This window comes from Amaranthus tricolor, chromosome 9, assembly GCF_026212465.1.
Source record: "Amaranthus tricolor cultivar Red isolate AtriRed21 chromosome 9, ASM2621246v1, whole genome shotgun sequence".
Classification (NCBI taxonomy): Eukaryota; Viridiplantae; Streptophyta; class Magnoliopsida; order Caryophyllales; family Amaranthaceae; genus Amaranthus; species Amaranthus tricolor.
The window spans coordinates 8,593,174-8,610,740 of record NC_080055.1 but is presented as its reverse complement, the minus strand read 5'-3'; the positions used below and the strand labels follow the sequence as shown (position 1 = coordinate 8,610,740).

Here is a 17,567-nt window from a genome sequence, read left to right as displayed (position 1 = left end):
ATTGTGTAGCGTGGGTTATATCATTTTTAGTTGGTTTTATAACATAATGTAGTTGGGAGTATAACATAATGTAGTTGGGAGTATAACATTGTTTAATTGGGATTATAACATAGTTTAATTGGGGTTTCAACATAGTTTATTAGGGTTATAACATAGTTTAATTGTGATTATACCATTATTTAGTTCAGTGGTGAAACTTGAACAAAATCATAGAGGAGGCGGAGTTAACAAAAAAAATTGAATTCAACTAAAGTATAGCCAATCAATACAACCAAAAATTATGATGTAAATTTTGAATCAAAGTAAAGTTCGACGCTCTTATAGCACTTTAAAATTATCTATAATCTCATTGAAACTATATGTCTTTGTTATTTGTCCTCAAAATGTGTATCTCTAAACTATCAGCTTGAAATCATCGTCCATTTTGTTTCGAAGTCTTGTCTTTACTATCTTTATTATAGATTATTTTATTGTATGAGTTTTCAGTGATTCAAATAGTACTTATACAAACTAATTATTAACTGTAGATAAGAAAATTTAATTAAAAATATAAAACAAATCTTTATCCTTTAATTGTGGATAGTAAACTTAATTTTTGATTTTGTCAATTTCCTTCCAATCCCTTTCTTCTTTTTTCATTTTTTTCAGTTGTTAAAATATGATAATTTCATTCCTAATTTGATAAGCTATTGTTACTTATAAGATTTTTTTTATCATTTTGTTTCAGTTATTCTATTCCTTTAATTGTGTTACTTTTATTTATTGGACTAAAATTATAAAAAAATATAAAATGATAGCAGTATATTAAAAAAAATTTGCCGAAAATCTCAGAGGGGCGAAGCCCCTATCTGCCCCTTACTAAGTTTCGCCTATGGTTTAGTTGGGGGTATAACATTATTTAATTGGGATTATAACATTGCTTTATAAATCTAAAATATTATAAACGACACACAATTATAAACATAAATACAATCTATTATAAACTCATATATACAATATTATAAATCCAGATATACACTATTATAATTCTAACATAATCCCAAACATGAATACATAACAATACGACAAATACCAGTATTATAAACCCAAATACACAATATTATCAATCCAAATACATAATATTATAATTTCAGCTACTATAAGCCCTTTGTTTGGATACTTAATCAACCACCTTTGACTGGTGAGAGTTGTCATTTTGATCCTTAGAAGGAATCTTTTTAATCTTCTTTGCGAATATAGAAGTCAAGATAGCACCATCACTTATCTTTCCCAATTTTTAAACCCTTAAATCAAGAACAAGTAAAATCAAAAAACAAGCAAATTTAAAATATTAAACTACAAACTTTAATTAAGTTAAAACACCAACTTACTTTCCTTCTTCAAGATCACTATTTTCACCATTGTTGTCTTCTTCAACATCACTATTTCCACCATTAATGAAGCTTAATTTAAAAAAAAAATAAGGATTGTAATTCCAACTAATATATAACACCATTAACCCACAAAAAAATGAAAATGAAAGCTTTGAAAACGAAAATGGTGAAGTTGAATCATAAATAGATACCTTTGATGGTCTTGCAAATGTTGAAGAAGATAAACAGAGAATAAACGACAATGGAGTCTAAGGGAGAAAGATGGAAAATGAAAACCACAAATAGAGTTTGAGAGAGAACAATGAGTGGTTTATGTCAGAAAAGAGTTAAATGAAAATTGAAAATGAAAGTTGAAAAGTCAAGAGGAGTGCGTGTTTAAAAAATTCAGTTATTTCATTTTTTTTTAATTTATAAATTGGGCCCTCCAAACTCAAGTTAAACGTATGCTTGGAGTAGTTTGGCAAGACTTGGTTAGTCACAAAAACACATAAATATTAGACAACCAAGAATATTCCTTGTCTATGGTACTAAGATGATAACATTATTGTGGAGACATATTGTTACTTCTGCCTCGAATAAATACAATGTATTTTCCTGTTGTGGCTAATAATCGGCTTATATCGCGATCAGAATTCGGTACGTGATAAGTTTACACCCATAGCCGAGAAAAATAGGCCTATGTACATTGATCTACTTTAGATCAGCAGTCCGATTTCATCAAGTACTTATGACAACTCAAGAAGAATCATTTTATAGCAAGTACTTATGACAACTCAAGAAGAATCATTTTATAGCGTCAAGCCTAATCTTGCGGCTTTTCTCTGTAAGAATCATAAACGCCTTGACAAGCTCTTCCTTCACCATGAAAAGAACAGAGGCAGCGAAAACACTCTGTAGGATTTTCGTGCTCATTCCTTTGTAAAATCCTAGTAATCCTTCATATCGAATCATTTTAACTATTGCATCAAATGTACCTGTTACGCAAAGAAAAATTCAAACAGAATCTTAATGATAAGTCTTACAATCTATTGTGCGACAGCCGATTGGAAGTTTAACACAGTGAAGAACTCTAAAGAAGAATAAATTCGAATTGGCATTTTAGTTATTGTAAAGTCCAGTGTAGCTGTTAACTGTTAAGCAAATAATGTATAGTTGGGATTATTCTAGACCAATTTTTAGTTAATATATATTCATAGTTCATAAATCTGCCATGTGAGACTACAGAAATATGTCTTGTGTTTAGAGCCTTAGAAAAAAGTCCTACAAGATCAAGGTTATGTTGCACACATTTGGAACTCCCAAAATTCTATTAAAAGAAATACCCATACCGAGTTAATGTTCGATTTGATAACCAATACTGATTTGTCCCTATGAATGTCCTATATTACGTAAATTAAAGCGAGAGCTTTTTAGATGTAGTGTAGCAAATTCAAAGTGACTTGCAAAATACTATTGGTTTAGCAATGGGTTGGAACAATGAAATTAGTGTAGTGTTTGGGAACATGTATTTCATTTCAAATTATTGATTTCAATTATGAAATCATTCTTCATTTTGAGAATGACAAGATTTTAAGTAGTCATTCTCAAATTCTCAACTTTAACGACTTTAAAAACAATGGTGAAATTTGATCCAAATTCAAATTTGAAAAATTTTGATTTGTCAAACAATAAATTAGAGCCAATTTCAAATTTCAAATGAAATCATGGTTCCCAAACATGCATAGAGGAATTTGTTGCAGGAAATTGTTTTATTGTAAAAGGATACAAAATGTATAAAAGTTAATATGTGACATGAATTATGATAAGATCATGCATTCAAATTCTGATTTAAGCCTCAAGGCCAGTATGCTATCGGACATACCTGAGTATCTCAATGAGACATTACTGCCAATATCTTGTTTTGCCTGCAGCCGCGACTGTGAAAATCGAAATTCTTATCAGTTGGCTACAATTTGAAAGCCTTTTCCAGTAAAATAAACTACGTTTGAGAATCACAAAGACATGAAAGTTTTACCAATTACATTTAGCTATTAGCTAACAATAACAATCATTTGTTCTAGGAAGAACATATTACTTAGTGATTTTTCGTACTTTACAATGATATTAACTTTTTCCTGAAAAGGATGCAGGTCTTTAGCAGCAGATAATTAGGTGGACAGATCACCGTACCAGCTACAAGCCTACAAGGAAGCACAGACACTTGCAAAAGGAAGTGCTAAACAAGCACAATCCAAAAAGTTTATGCCTAAAAATTTATCTAGTTTATACATAGACCATGATTATGTTGATTGTATGAGTTTGCAACCCCTAAAAGAACATAGACGAGTATGGGCTCACAGATCAGCTAAACAGATTAGAGACGCTACTACATGTTAGTAGATGTTATGATACTTTCAAGTCTAAAGCAATCAACAAGATGGAAAAACATCCGCAACCAAAGTACCTTGACTACTAGCAGTGGATAAGTTACAACTGTTGCACCAAGTTTAGCCACAGCACCCAGAAGGAAAACCTATTCATATGAGATAAACAAAAAGGGAACTCAGATTCTTGACATTCAATATACTCATTACTAAAAATAGCATTGAGAGCATGTTTATTGTAATGAGGATAAAATATACTGAAAAGAACAGCAGATATCAAAGTGGTAGTAATAGAAAGCCATCAAAAGAAAAACAGATGAGACTCAAATTAAAATACATAAAAATTAGGGGCTGCATAGGCAGTAGTGACGTAGTCTGTACCCTATATTACAATGGAGGACAAGATTGCGCAAAGAAACTTTACTTTGGTTTAAGAGGGCAGTACTGACTAAACTATTTGAGGCTATAGACCACTAGTGACATGTATTTCTTTCAATGCCTAAAAACTTAATGAGGTTGATAGTCAAGACTTTCCCTCGTTCTCACCCATCCAAATTACCACAAAACCCTAGGTTAGGCTTCGGCTGTTTAGAGTCCAGCACTATGTTACCCGGAACGCAATATGGTTCGGGACGTGGTACGGTAACAGGAAAACGGGACGTCACTTAAAGTGACTCTGGATCAAGGGGAAACGATATTTAAAATTTATAATTAATTATAAGAAGAGTTAGAAAATTAAACTGAAAAGATAAGAAACAAAGTGAATAAAAAAGGAAAAGGATAAGGAAAAGGAAAAAAAAAGAAAAAAAAAAAAAAGGAACAGTCCAATGCATTAAACCACAAGAGAAGCAGTAGGGAAAGAAAATTTTAAAACATTCTAAGAGATATGGGCCAAAGCCCAATACTTTAACCTATTAATATCTAAAAAGAAAATCTTTCAAAAAAAATATCTAAAAAGAAAAGGAGCAACTCACATCTTTTGACCTAGATTAAAGGTAGGGGCTCACTCTTCTGGTAAAAAAAAGTATGTTTTTCTTCTTTTCTCTCTTCTTTTTATATTGTTTCATATTCTTCTAATATTCTCCATTCAGTCTTATGTTATCTTTTCCTCTCAGTTCTCTTTTTATTTTTACTTCTCGTTTATTGGGTCAAATACCAAATTTTCATGGAGAGATGAGCAAATTTTGGGTCGAAGTCGTTGACGATTTGGTACACGACCCAAAGCGACCTGGTACGTTGTTGTTCCACGTTTTGGGTCGACTGCTCCCGACAGAAAACGGGCCCTCCATCCCGTGATCTGGGTAACATAGATCCAACATGCCACCTCATTGATGTTTCTATCATATATCAACTCTCTGGCAAAAGAAGAATTAATCCACGCTATCTACTTTCAGCCCCTACTCTTAGTCCTACGTAGGTCAAAAAGTCTTGTATGAGACCTTCTCAGTATGAGACAGGCCCACACTATCAACTTCTTTCTCTAATTGATCACTTTATAATTGCAAGTAATAGTTTTAAGGTTATAGTGATCATTTTTAAGATTTTAATTGATCACTTAGAGATTTTTAGTGATCATTTTAAGGTTATAAGTAATCACTTAAGACTGTAATTGTATATTGGGTCAGACTAATAGAAGCTGTCTCATCGTGAGACCATCTCATTTGAGAATTTTGTCTAAAAGGTTAATATCTTACCAAAATAGAGCAAATCCAAACTTAAATTTGCAAAACATCGAGAGCATCATTATTAAATGAGCATGTTTGGGCAATGTTATGTACAATTATATCTCGCTAGAGGTAGAAATAAAATGTTCACTAGGTTCATTGTTGTTTCTGCTGATCTTTTAATTTTCATTGACTGCTTTACTTGAATCAGAGTAAAACAATGTTTTCTTACCTCCAACACCGTTATTGGCTTCACACCATTCTTGTTAGTTGCCCGTTTTTCTTTGAGAGACCTCATCGATGTTTCATAAATCATGAACTGAATTGATGGGTTGCAAACCTGATGATGGTTCATCATTGTTAGTATCCCTTCATTTCTAATCGTCATGAATCTGGGAGAAACTAACCATTATCAGAGTAGGAACAATGCCCTTCCAAAATCCTCTAATTCCTGCTTCATTGTAAACCTCAGCAGCCTGTCATTAGTTCAAATCCCCACAAGTCCCAACAAAAAGTAGTAAGATGCAAGTAAAACAGTTCCAGATAAAGTTTGTTCATCAAAAATTATAAGCCGGGAATATGTAAGTATAGCAATCAAATGAACAACCACATAAATAAAAAGGTGCCGCAATTTATTATGCTGAAATTCTGGAACATAACAATCACTTTTCTGAAACTTGACATTACAAAACTCAAGAGATAAGAGATGCTCAAAGCTATAAATCATTTATCCAGGCTTAAAGTCAGAACCTAAAAAAGGTGATACACTAGAATGATAAATGGATTTACACAAATATAAAAGTAATGTCTGCCTCTTTGTTTTCATAATTTGACGTTGTTCCTTTGTCACCTATAACAGGTCAACATATCCAGAATGGAGTCGTAGTTCTCAAACGGGTGCATGGTCGTTGAAAACCCAATAAAAAAATTGCATTAGTCAGATGGACTCTCATCAACAAGAACAACAACATTCCATTAGCCCAATTCCATTAAGTGGCTCCAACCTAGGGTGCGGTTTGGGATAGTTGGATGCTTAGTAATAAAACTAACAAAGAGATTGTTTTCAATTGACTCTTGGCATATAACATCATATGTAATTTCACATAAATACAAAGTATATTTGACAAAAATGTTTACTAGTAAAACCTACCAAGGACTGTTGACTTGTTCTCAAGTAGTATAGTATCAAACATCTCAAGACAAGCATCTGAAAGGCACTTCACTTACCAGAGATCAACATGCCCAAGTCCCTGACTCTACAAACAAGGTATAAGCAGTAATCTGCTTATAATGCAGAAATCTATCAGGATTTAAAAGGTGGTGCATCGTAAGTGATAGTCGCGTAAGCAGACTGAAAGACCTATATGGTTGGTCTCTTTGTCAAAAGTATTATAAAACACAATCTCTTTCAAAAAAGTAAAAGAGGCGATATTAGTTCCAAGCTGCTTGGGAAATGGAGTAGCATAAGACGGAACAAATTGCCTACCGCTTGCAGTGTTCCATATGGTCTCGGCTTTGATGATTCAAGTTCGGCTAACTTATCTTGTATGGTAGATGCTATGTCACTATTTTGAGACGCCTCCTTCAAAAGGGCCACTCTCTTTCTCTCCAATATGTTTCTTTCTGCTTGTGTTTGTGTCTATAAAAAAAATGCTGTGAGACATTAGATAAATCATGAGCTCTGAAGTACATATGCACACTCTAAAATTCATGTGTAGCAGAATCAAAACTCAACCATAAGGAGTACAGGTAATGAGGGAATGAGTACAAGATAGCTAAATATAAAAATTGAGCTCCGAGCATACTCAAACTTCAAGGGTATAGTAGAACCAAAAGTCAAGCATAAATAGTACTGGTAATGCAGGAAATAGGAAAGAATACAAAATTCAACTATCGCCCATTTTCATGGTCGAAAATACTGATCATCTAGCTGAACAAACAGCATGAACAAAAATATCATAGCACACAGTACAGGTAAGAAAAAGAAAAATTCATTTCCTTGAAGGTCTACCAAATATGATTTCTTAATTGGTCACCTTAAAGCCATATTCGCGGATATTTTTTTTTCTTTTTGTTTCCTTCCTTTCACAGCAATTTATAAATCTTTAACCTATTCTGCATCAAACACATATTCTCTGGTAGAGTCTAGTCATCAGTGCTCCTTCCCCCCATCCATGAAAAGAAAAGAAGGAAACTGCAAGGTCATACCCTGCTCAGATGCAAATTTTGTTTAAGTGTGGAAAAATTGTCTCTAATAAGTACAAGAATCAGGGACCACAAAGTACATGCTTTTTACACACATGAATCAAACTTGTGCACAGAAAAATTCTAAAACTACCTGCATGCGAGTGACAAGTACCCACATTGGATTTGTTAGCAGCACATTCAAGGATCTGGAAGTTTAGATAAATTGAACATAAATCACCTATCAAATGAAACAGATACAATATAATAAACCCAATGAAAGTTCCTACCATGTTTTAGAAAATGAAATGGGATTAGCTCATTTCTTGAACAAAGAGATTCAGCAGAATGCATAAGAAAACCAGATATGATCTGCTATATAGCGACTACAACTAATAAACCAAAAACATGATAACTTTTAAACATCTAGAGTGTTTTACCCTGCGATAGCTGCAACGGCAAGCCATGAAATCATTCCAACATTTCCATCACCCAACCCTTTGGCCTTGCGTGCTGCTGCAATAGCCACTGCCTTGTTCTTGAAAACTTGATAGAAGTAATAATAAACACCCTGTGGAAGATGACAAGTACAATTAATTCATTTTATGATTTCTTCACTACAGTGAATAACTAAAAACATAGTTCAGAAGAACAGACTGACTTGTGAAGCAACCGTTCCAAACAGAGAAGGCTTCAGTCCACTATAGAGTCCACCCCAACCCTCATTTTTAATAACCTGATCATTTAAAAAAAAGAGAATAAAGATGAGAATACATTCAAAAAATTATAAGGTTTTGACAGAATTAGAAGGCATGAAATTAAATACAAGTCAAGTAGCCAGTATACATGAATTTGACAACAACATTCCAATCCATAAACACAATGCCATCATGAATTTGACGGATAATGAGAAATCAATAATACTTTGCTACAAGTATGGATAATGGTATCTTAGACTAATTCAATTTTCCAACAAAAGAAGGTTCATAGAACTATACTTCCTAATGTTATTAAAGAATAGTTTCCCAGTTAAGATAACTAGCCTGAAGCATTTGAAAAAGTGTGCCTACAGGACACTGATTTCCAGAGGGTGAGGTTGCATGTTGACCATCAAGCCCTTTCTTGATAACTCTCTCAGTTTGTTGGCGTGTGTTAACCTGCAATCACATAGGCATAACCAAATTTACTTGTGCTTTATTAGGGTCAAAATAGACATATGCTAGAAACTTTTTGACACAAAGTGCAAAATATGAGAGAATGTATACCGTCTGAAGAGGGTATGTTAATATCTGAGCAATTAAGCCACCTCCTGCTCCAGCAAATCCATTAGCTACAGCACTTGACATGCCTTCTCGTGTTCAGTGCATCAGCAAAATAGCACTCTTTTAACCAGCTAAAAAGAACTGAACATGTAAGCAAGACCATCGACTATCTCAAATTTCACCCACATGCAATAAAAGGTACTCATATTGTTAACCATTTTTCAAAGTTTAATTATTCTTCAAAATATTGACATATCTTTCCATAACAAATACAATGGCTTCCTTCTCCCAAAGAAATTTTGCCATTTGAACCATCCCATGAAAAAAATCTCATTTATTTTATATGGGTTGAATAAGGCATGCACTTGGTTGAGCTCAACTGTTCTTCTCTACTGTTAGACATGTGCTTCATTGTTTCCAATGGCCATTGACCTACGTATGCATTTTTCATTTTCCAAACTCTTTCTAATGGTCATTGCCTCTTTTCTTTTTGTAAAAAAACTGGAACTATATCCAATTCTTCACTATATTTTATGATGGCTAAAATGAAATAGAAATACAGGCTTTCTACGTGATTGGTGAGTTGTTTTGGTTTATATAGTCGATCCCATATTGTTGAGCATTAGGATTTGGCATAATTGTTGGTATATTTATTGGTGACTGATAGCTATGGTCAATAGAGGCTATGGCGTTTAAGTAGGGGGAGTTGAGAAGCGACAAATAATTTGTTTCAGTTATAATGTGGTTTCAATCACATACATTATACTAATAGAGCTAGGTCTTGCAAGAAAGAATTTAACAATTGCTTAGTACTGAACGTGCTCAATGCCTCATGCAACATAGACTCCTCTTACATGGTTATAACCAAAAAGTTGCATTTATCTATACCACTATAAGACAAGGGGATGCAAATAAGTTACCAACTTATCTGAACTCATCATGTCGCACAAGTACCTTAAGCTTCAATTTGGAAAAAATGCAAAACCATCATACAAGGCTTAGTTAACACTTGGAACACATACTTGATACTTAGTAAGCTACTCCCTTATCATCAGTCCCTTACTATTTGCCCCTTGTTATTCAAAAATATTTCTCACAGTATAGTGAGAAGGGAAAAATAACCCAAGAGTAAGCTTTGGTAATATGCTACTACAGTCTACGAGTAGTGTGCCAAATGTTTAATTAGAAGCTTATAATTATAAATAATTGAAAGTGCCAAAATGTTCGCATCCCGTCTTCCCTGGAAGTATTCTAAGTTTCTAACCCTCATTGACCACAAATTTCTATTAGAAAACGGAAATGATAGAGGTTTGTGATTTGTGAATACTTTCAAGGTACAAATATCTACATTGAGAGTTATATCTTCGATTAGCAAAGGTTAAGGTAAATTCTTGCACAGAAAGTCGTAAAGTTATAAAGTTTGTCAATCTTTTCCGTCCACCAGCATTTATTATCCCCTCTCCCTTCGCATCTCTCACAAGGCACTCAATTCAAATATCAATTCACCGCTCAAATATACGTAATAACTAACTGTTTTATGATCTATACACTAAAACCTAAAAAGTAAAAACATTGTAATAATGATCCATTATTGTTATTGATACTCAATACTCCATTATTGATTTGTAAGTCGACTGTAATCAATTTCAATGCATACAACTTGCAAACTGGTCAAATCTAAAAGAGCAATACGCATTAAAAATTCACATAAAAAATAATTACAAGTTGCAAAACCTAGTATTTACGGTTTTAATCAACAACAACTCTTCACTAAAAAATTGTCCAAAACACAACAATAAATTTCCTGAATCTTCAACAAGTAAGCACTTATCGAAGAAAAACAATAAAGTAACAGTTCATAATGCATAATTTCAACACATAAATTCAGTTTCTTACTCAAAGTGCTCTTATGCTTCAGAATTGAATTGAACGGCAACTCTACAGCAAAGAGATCTAAAATTGAGAAACTAAATGATGGCAGAATTTGAGAATAGATTCGATCATTTATAAAAAGTTGAAGAAAAAATTCAATTAAGAAAGGAGAAAGTAAGAGGAAATTACCATAGATGTTGAAGAAATGGAAAATCAGTATTGAAAGCGTGAGTATTGTGTTCCACCAGACTTCAGAAACAGACAATTGCGCGGAAAAAATGGATAACACTATTGCAATTTGCTATATAACTTTGCCTGCCCTTGTGGAGTAATGGTCAGCTGCGTCGAAGACTCCAAGTAGAGATCGCAATGGGTTGGAACTGGATCGGATCTAAGTGGATTCGGATTTAGAATTGGAGGTCTAATTTTTCAAGACCCAGATCCAATGGATCTAGTATTGTGTCCGGGTCCAAAATAAGTCCAGACTTATTTTTGTGTATTTGATTAAATTTTCTTTCTATTGTGATAACGATAGAATTTTAAACTTTAATTATATATATATATATATATATATATATATATATATATATATATATATATATATATATATATGTATATATATATTGATTCAAAGTTATAATTAAATGGAGATATTGTGCATTGTTGCTTGGTTGTGAATATCAAAACAGGAAGTAGGCAAAAGCATTGTCAAATGCGTTTCCAATTATTATGAAGATAATAATAATAATAATAATAATAATAATAAAAAATAATAATAATAATAATAATAATAATAATAATAATAATCTTAAATAGGTATTGGAGAGTAATATACTGGTGAAAAGGATCCAAATTCTAGTAATATACCATGATGAAACTTACTAAGATTCCACAAGATTGCACTAAACATGATAACTACATTAATATCATTCTAATTAAATACACTGGCAGACAAAATACAATATTGAGCATGATCTTGCATGTAATAGAATTATTTAACATAAAAACAGGTCTCTTGGATCCACGAATCGGGCACGAATATTTTGTTGAGACTTGGGTCTGTATCTGTCAATTTCACATGGAGCCGGATCCGTCATGGATCCGGCGGGTCCAAAAAATAGGACCAAAATCCGTCAAAAAGAATCCGAGTCCACGGATACGGGCCGGGTCCAGAATCCATTGTCATCTCTAACTCCAAGTCAATTCGTATTTCGTACTCTTTTCGATTTTGGTTTTGTCTAGCAATTGAGTCGTGTTTAATTCATCTGATTTCACAAATTATTGTGAGAGACGCTCTTTTCGAGAGACACGCATTAGATATATAGGTTAAATAGTCTGATTAATACAAATTAAAGAGAAAATAAGAGTGTGGGCTTTTATTAGTTTTTAGTTTTTTTAGATTACTTACTTGCCTCTTAAAATTGTCCTAAAATTGCTATATTATTACGAATAGATTTTGGCACATAATTGTTGGTTGTTAGTTTTTTAAATAAATTATTTGACCAGTTAAAATTATTGGTTGTCTTTGTTGCCTTTTAAGCAAGCTAGATTAGCCTGCTGTTTAGTAGAATGTTTAGCAGAATTAGGTGTATTCTGTTGGTTGTTATTTTTTTTACAAAGTAGGTTAACAAGCTAAAAGTCAATGAAAGAAACCAAAACTAGCTATTTTAATTTTGCTTTAATTGTCAGCTGACTGAAAAATCATTTATTAAATATTTTTTTGACCTTTTAACCAACCTATAAGTCAAAATAATCCAAAAGCGAACCACAAAACGCAATAAAAAATAACATTTACATTGAATATTATGAAAAATGATAATAAAGGAAAAAAAAAAGAAATATATGAATGATTAAAAAAACTAAAAACATGTGAATCAAAGAAGGTAAGATATTTATTTTGGTATCAGTGGAGCACAGATTCATTAGCCCTTTAGACCACGATAGCTAAACTTCCGCTTCATGGCCTTAGTCAACAAAGAATTGCGAACAATTACACTACTCGAGAGCTGACCGCCTTATGCTTGATGATCAAGATATTGCATTCTCAGCCTCTCTAAGAGACTTAGGCTGAGAAACAAAAATAAAGCAAATGTCTCTCCCTTAATTCAAACCTAGATCTCATAGAATGAAGATCTCCATGTAACCAACTAATCTAGCTATTGTTGGGCAAATGAATATATTGTCTTTAAAGTAGGTGTTGAAAAGTCATTAAGACTTCCAAATTTTAATAATGTACCAAATTAATAATGACAAAGAGACTAATTGAATTAAACATTATAGCTTAACTTGATGTTTGATTATTATCGTTAAATGGCGTGTTAATGAGAACAAGTTTTTATGATATTTGTTATAATGTGTTATGTTATGTTCTTGTCAAGGACTGAATCAATCAACACACTTAATATGGGATTAAAAATGTCTTTTACGTCTAATAGTTGTAGAGGACTGCTAATAGGTTTAGAGTTGCTATCTAGTACGCCTTAAATGATTTAACATGCACAAGTAGCAAACGAGGGCTGAAGAGGGGTTCTTTGGGGAACCACCTTCGACGGTTGAGTCAATATGTATTTGAAAATATTATTTGACCTTTCTATCAGAGTGCACAATCTTTTGCTTTAACAAACGGAGAATTAGGGCTCGTTCTTTATGGATGTGAGAACCTTTTTGTGGAAATATGGGTCAGTGGATGTTAACATACCTTGCGGCTGTGCATGGGATTATGTATATATAGTCTAGGTCTTTAGAAAGGTGTTCCCAAATCCTAATTACCGTAATTAAACAAGATTACCTCTATGTAATTAACTCTAGTTGAATTGAATTCTATTTAGTTTAGTTAAGTTGAGCTCATCATTCTTACTTTCATGATCTAATTATTTTCACCTCAAGGGAGTAGATGGTTATTGCTTGTACATCAAAAGCTCAAAAGCCAACTCTATGTTGAAAATACTTGGCTTTTAAATTGTACACAAAAACGCAGAAGATGTGTGTATGACAATCAATTTTTCTGCTAGTTTTTATTACCTTTAGGTTAGTCAAACAACTAAAAATGTATTTGATAATTGGCTTTTAACTTAGTTGATAAGTGTATCTTGTTTTATTGTATTTTTTGCCCATTTTTTCTTTAATCCAACAACTATATCGTCTTAATAGATAGCTTATACAACTAACTTAAAAGTTAAAAAGTCAATATTGTCAACTATTCAAAAAAGTCAACTCAAATATATAAGTTATTCAACTATAAAATTAACATGCAACCTTTTGAAAAAGTACGCCAAAATAAATCTGTGTAGACTCAATCCAAAGCAGATAATATTATATTAATGCGAATTATTCACAGCTAGTAGGTCCAAACAATAGTACCAACACTTAGAAATATCATTAGTCAACATCATTATGCTAATGTATAAGTACACCAAAAATTCACATCAAACAAATCGTTATAAAAGTAATATCTATCAAACTAAACTCTATATAACAAGAACTTTGAGTCAATATCTTTAGGTACGGGACTTTCTTTTGGACATATAGGTAAACAATTAGCAATATGCCTTGCATTTTCTAAGTATGATGCATACTTATGTTTCAATACTTGCCCATTGATCAATCGCTTTGCATTATGGTCTTCAACTAGATTTTGATGATCATCTAAACTTAGTGCTTCTATACCACAATCCACACCACTTTCATGCATAACTTCTTGGAACTTTTGCTTGCTAAATGCCCATTCACTAGTTTTCCAATTGAAGTTGTATATGGAAAGAAAACTTTGTCCAAATGAAGCAATGAATTCCAAGGCTAATAAGATAAACTCAAAATCTTCGTTGGATAGATAGTATGGAAAGTTGATTCTCGCCCATCCTGGCTTCACTCCTTTATAACCCTGAAATATACAAACATATATATGCATGTCATCACGTCAAAATCTGTCTAATCTACATTAATCTACCTGAATTAATTTCACGAGTATTGTATAGATCTGATACTATCGTGTTAGTGTTATATGCTAGAATTAATGAATTTGTAAATTGACAAGATCATACATAGAAGTACCTTCTCTATATAAGATCTCAAAACAAGTGAATGATGATGGTCAATATTGAGCAAGTGATGAGAATAAGGTCCAGCACAAGCACAACCTCCTCTAGCTTGAATCCCAAACAAGTCATTAAGAAGTTTGACTAGGAAAGCACCATGAAGTGGTTTCCCTCTTTTCCTACCACTTGATGGGTCTATGGAAAATGAGTAAACTTGAAACGACAAAATTGCTTGTCGTTTTGCTTTTGTGTTGCCTAATATAAAAATGTTTGGATTAGGAAGGAGTCTTTCCAAAGCTTTTTCAATAAAATATCCCTCTTGTTTTTGGACTAATTCACACCCAATGTATTCCTTCACCCGAAAAGCTAAAGCTGATTTAATTGTTTGAATTATTTGTGGAGTCCCCGCATTTTCTCTCTCTTCTATATCGTCCACATATATTGTGTCCTGCATAATTAAATAAGGGGTGAGTGTCATTATAACTTGCGCAATCTCTTATTTTACATTAACTTCTGATATCATGTTATGAAATTATAATTGTTATTTATAAAATTAACAAACCTGTTCAGAAAAGCAATTGACAAAATCAACTGTACCACCTCCACACGTGGAAGGAGGAGAAGATCCCAAATGATACAAAGCTTTATTCATCATGAGGATGCCTGGAGATCCTGGCCCTCCAGGGAACTTATGTGGGCTAAGAAATATTGCATCATAGCCATCCATTTCACCCGATCTCATTTTGATCTCTACATATGGCCCACTAAACAAAAACCATGTACAAGTAATACAACGTTAGCAAAAACAATGTACAAGTTTACCCGCCATGTAATAAATTAATTGCTTAGTAAAACTAGGTCTTTATACGAGTGTTGTATAATTAATTAATTATATATAAAATAACAAAAAGTTGTTTTCATATAGAATTTATATATTTGACGTTTTTTATTGAAATTTAACTTTTTTGATTTTTATAAAACTACTAAAATAATTATGAAAATTATCAATGGGATCTCTAAGTTTTGACACTTTATCAATGGTTCTCCTAAGTTTTTTTATTTTCAATGGTACCCTCGTATTATTGAGCGTCTTACAATCATAACTATTTTTTAATTTTTCTGTTCAAAATCGTCTAAAACTATTAACTTTTTTTTTTATGTTTTGAACTGAAAAATAAAAGAAAAAGAAAAAAGTTAACGGTTTTGGACGATTATGGACGAAAAAAGTTAAAAAAGGTTACGGTTGTAAGACGCTCAATAATATGAGGTTACCATTGATGATATTACAAAAAAATAAAAAAAAAAACTTAGGAATATTATTAATAAAGTGCCAAAATTTAAGAGTACAATTGATAATTTTCCCAAAAACTATTATGAGTAATATTTTCAGTTACATTTGACTCGCTTTTTCTTATATGAACCACCAATAATACAACTAATTTTTACCCAAATCTCTTCAACAATTTGAGTTATATATAAAAGTGATTTAATAGCAAATAATAAATTGAATGCTATCAATTAACAAAAAAGCCAACTGAATCGGCCAACGACCATTAACCAAAAACGTAGCCAACATGCAACAGCTAGCTCACTTTCTATATTATAATAAAGCAAATTGAAAGAACAATAAATTAATTATTTACCTTGATGCAAAATCAAAGCAAGCAAAAGCACCATATTGATGAAGAAGAGAAGAAATTTTCCTAGTATCCAAACAAGTCCCGGTGACATTACTACAAGCAGAAAATGAACCCATCATACACCTTTGACTAGACCTATAAAACTCAAGCTTCTCCTCTAATTCTTGCAAATTTAACAAACCATCTTCACTCATACTAATTTCAACCACTTCAACAAGACTTTGCTTCCAAGAAAGGTAATTAGAGTGGTGTTCATAAGCTCCAACAAAAACTACCCATCTTTCTTCATTTGCTAAAATCTTTAACATTTTATCTCTTAAGATTGATGGAATTGAAACTCCCATCACTTCTTGAAGCCTTTTAATGGCTGATGTTGAGCCTGAACCACAGAATATTAGGGCGTCATTTTTACCTCCACCCAAACATGACTTTATGTATTCACTTGCTTGTTTTACCATTTTTGTTGTCTCTTGACCTACATAGCTATCACATGTGTGGGTGTTTCCTGTAATTGTACAATCATAATTTTGTATTTAATTAGGTACTTTCCAAAGGGAAATCATATTAATACATAAAAATTTAGAATCCGCTCGTTAGGCTTTTTTAATTATAAACCTTATTAATATAAAATTATGTAACATATAATACAGAAAAATAGCAATTAAATTAATTTAGCAATTAATTAACATATATATTATAGAGTGATCACATATATTTATCCCTTCCTTGTAAATTATAATAACTTACCTTTTAAAAATTTTTTTCTTGCAAAATAACGTTGAAACAAGGAGTTAGGTACATTACAAGGATATAACTTTTAAATATATTTGGGGTTAAACTTAGGCCCGATCCTAAAGGTAGGCCTAAAGTGTTACCACCTAGAGCCTCATTTTAAAAATCATAAAACAAAGGTAGGAGGGGCCTCTACACTAGTATTTTAAAAAGCCAAAAAATAAACTTAAGGCTCAAAATTTACAAGAAACCAGGCCTAAAAACTAGAGGAAAAAGAAAACATATAAAAAGGGGTAAGTGAAAGCTCTCGACATGTAATAACTCCAACTGCTTCCCTTTTATTCTCTTTTTCTCGTAAAACTAAAACCTAGAAGCTCCATCTTAAAAAATACACTTAATTAACAAAATAAATCATATAAAATGAAAAAAAAAATGAAATACAA

The 17,567-nt window shown here is 32.3% G+C and overlaps 2 protein-coding genes across 10 annotated transcripts in view; both read right to left on the bottom strand.

The window, feature by feature from the left end:
- Positions 1-1,870: 1,870 nt before the first annotated feature.
- LOC130823630 (peroxisomal nicotinamide adenine dinucleotide carrier-like) lies at positions 1,871-11,083 on the bottom strand. Of its 9 annotated transcripts, none has more exons than XM_057688328.1 (13): positions 10,908-11,083; positions 10,743-10,813; positions 8,850-8,977; positions 8,628-8,741; positions 8,246-8,320; positions 8,025-8,155; positions 7,739-7,793; positions 6,887-7,039; positions 5,808-5,876; positions 5,633-5,740; positions 3,817-3,885; positions 3,235-3,289; positions 1,871-2,347 (listed from the first exon to the last, which is right to left on the bottom strand). In XM_057688328.1, the coding sequence occupies exons 3-13, from the start codon at positions 8,928-8,930 to the stop codon at positions 2,157-2,159; spliced, it is 1,101 nt and encodes a 366-aa protein (XP_057544311.1). In that variant the 5' UTR covers positions 8,931-8,977; positions 10,743-10,813; positions 10,908-11,083; the 3' UTR covers positions 1,871-2,156. The 9 variants fall into 9 exon arrangements, with proteins under 9 accessions (XP_057544311.1, XP_057544307.1, XP_057544308.1 ...); XM_057688324.1 differs by having other exon boundaries at positions 10,743-10,784; XM_057688325.1 differs by having other exon boundaries at positions 8,850-8,987; positions 10,743-10,784; positions 10,908-11,066.
- A 2,912-nt stretch (positions 11,084-13,995) lies between these two features.
- LOC130824310 (uncharacterized) overlaps positions 13,996-17,567 on the bottom strand; it is a 3,914-nt gene continuing 342 nt past the window's right edge. The window contains exons 2-5 of the mRNA XM_057689244.1: positions 16,396-16,897; positions 15,315-15,516; positions 14,769-15,200; positions 13,996-14,598 (exon numbers count right to left, since the gene is read on the bottom strand). Of these exons, the coding sequence (XP_057545227.1) occupies positions 14,179-14,598; positions 14,769-15,200; positions 15,315-15,516; positions 16,396-16,897 (1,556 nt within the window). The 3' untranslated portion in view covers positions 13,996-14,178. The remainder of the gene's footprint in view (positions 14,599-14,768; positions 15,201-15,314; positions 15,517-16,395; positions 16,898-17,567) is intronic.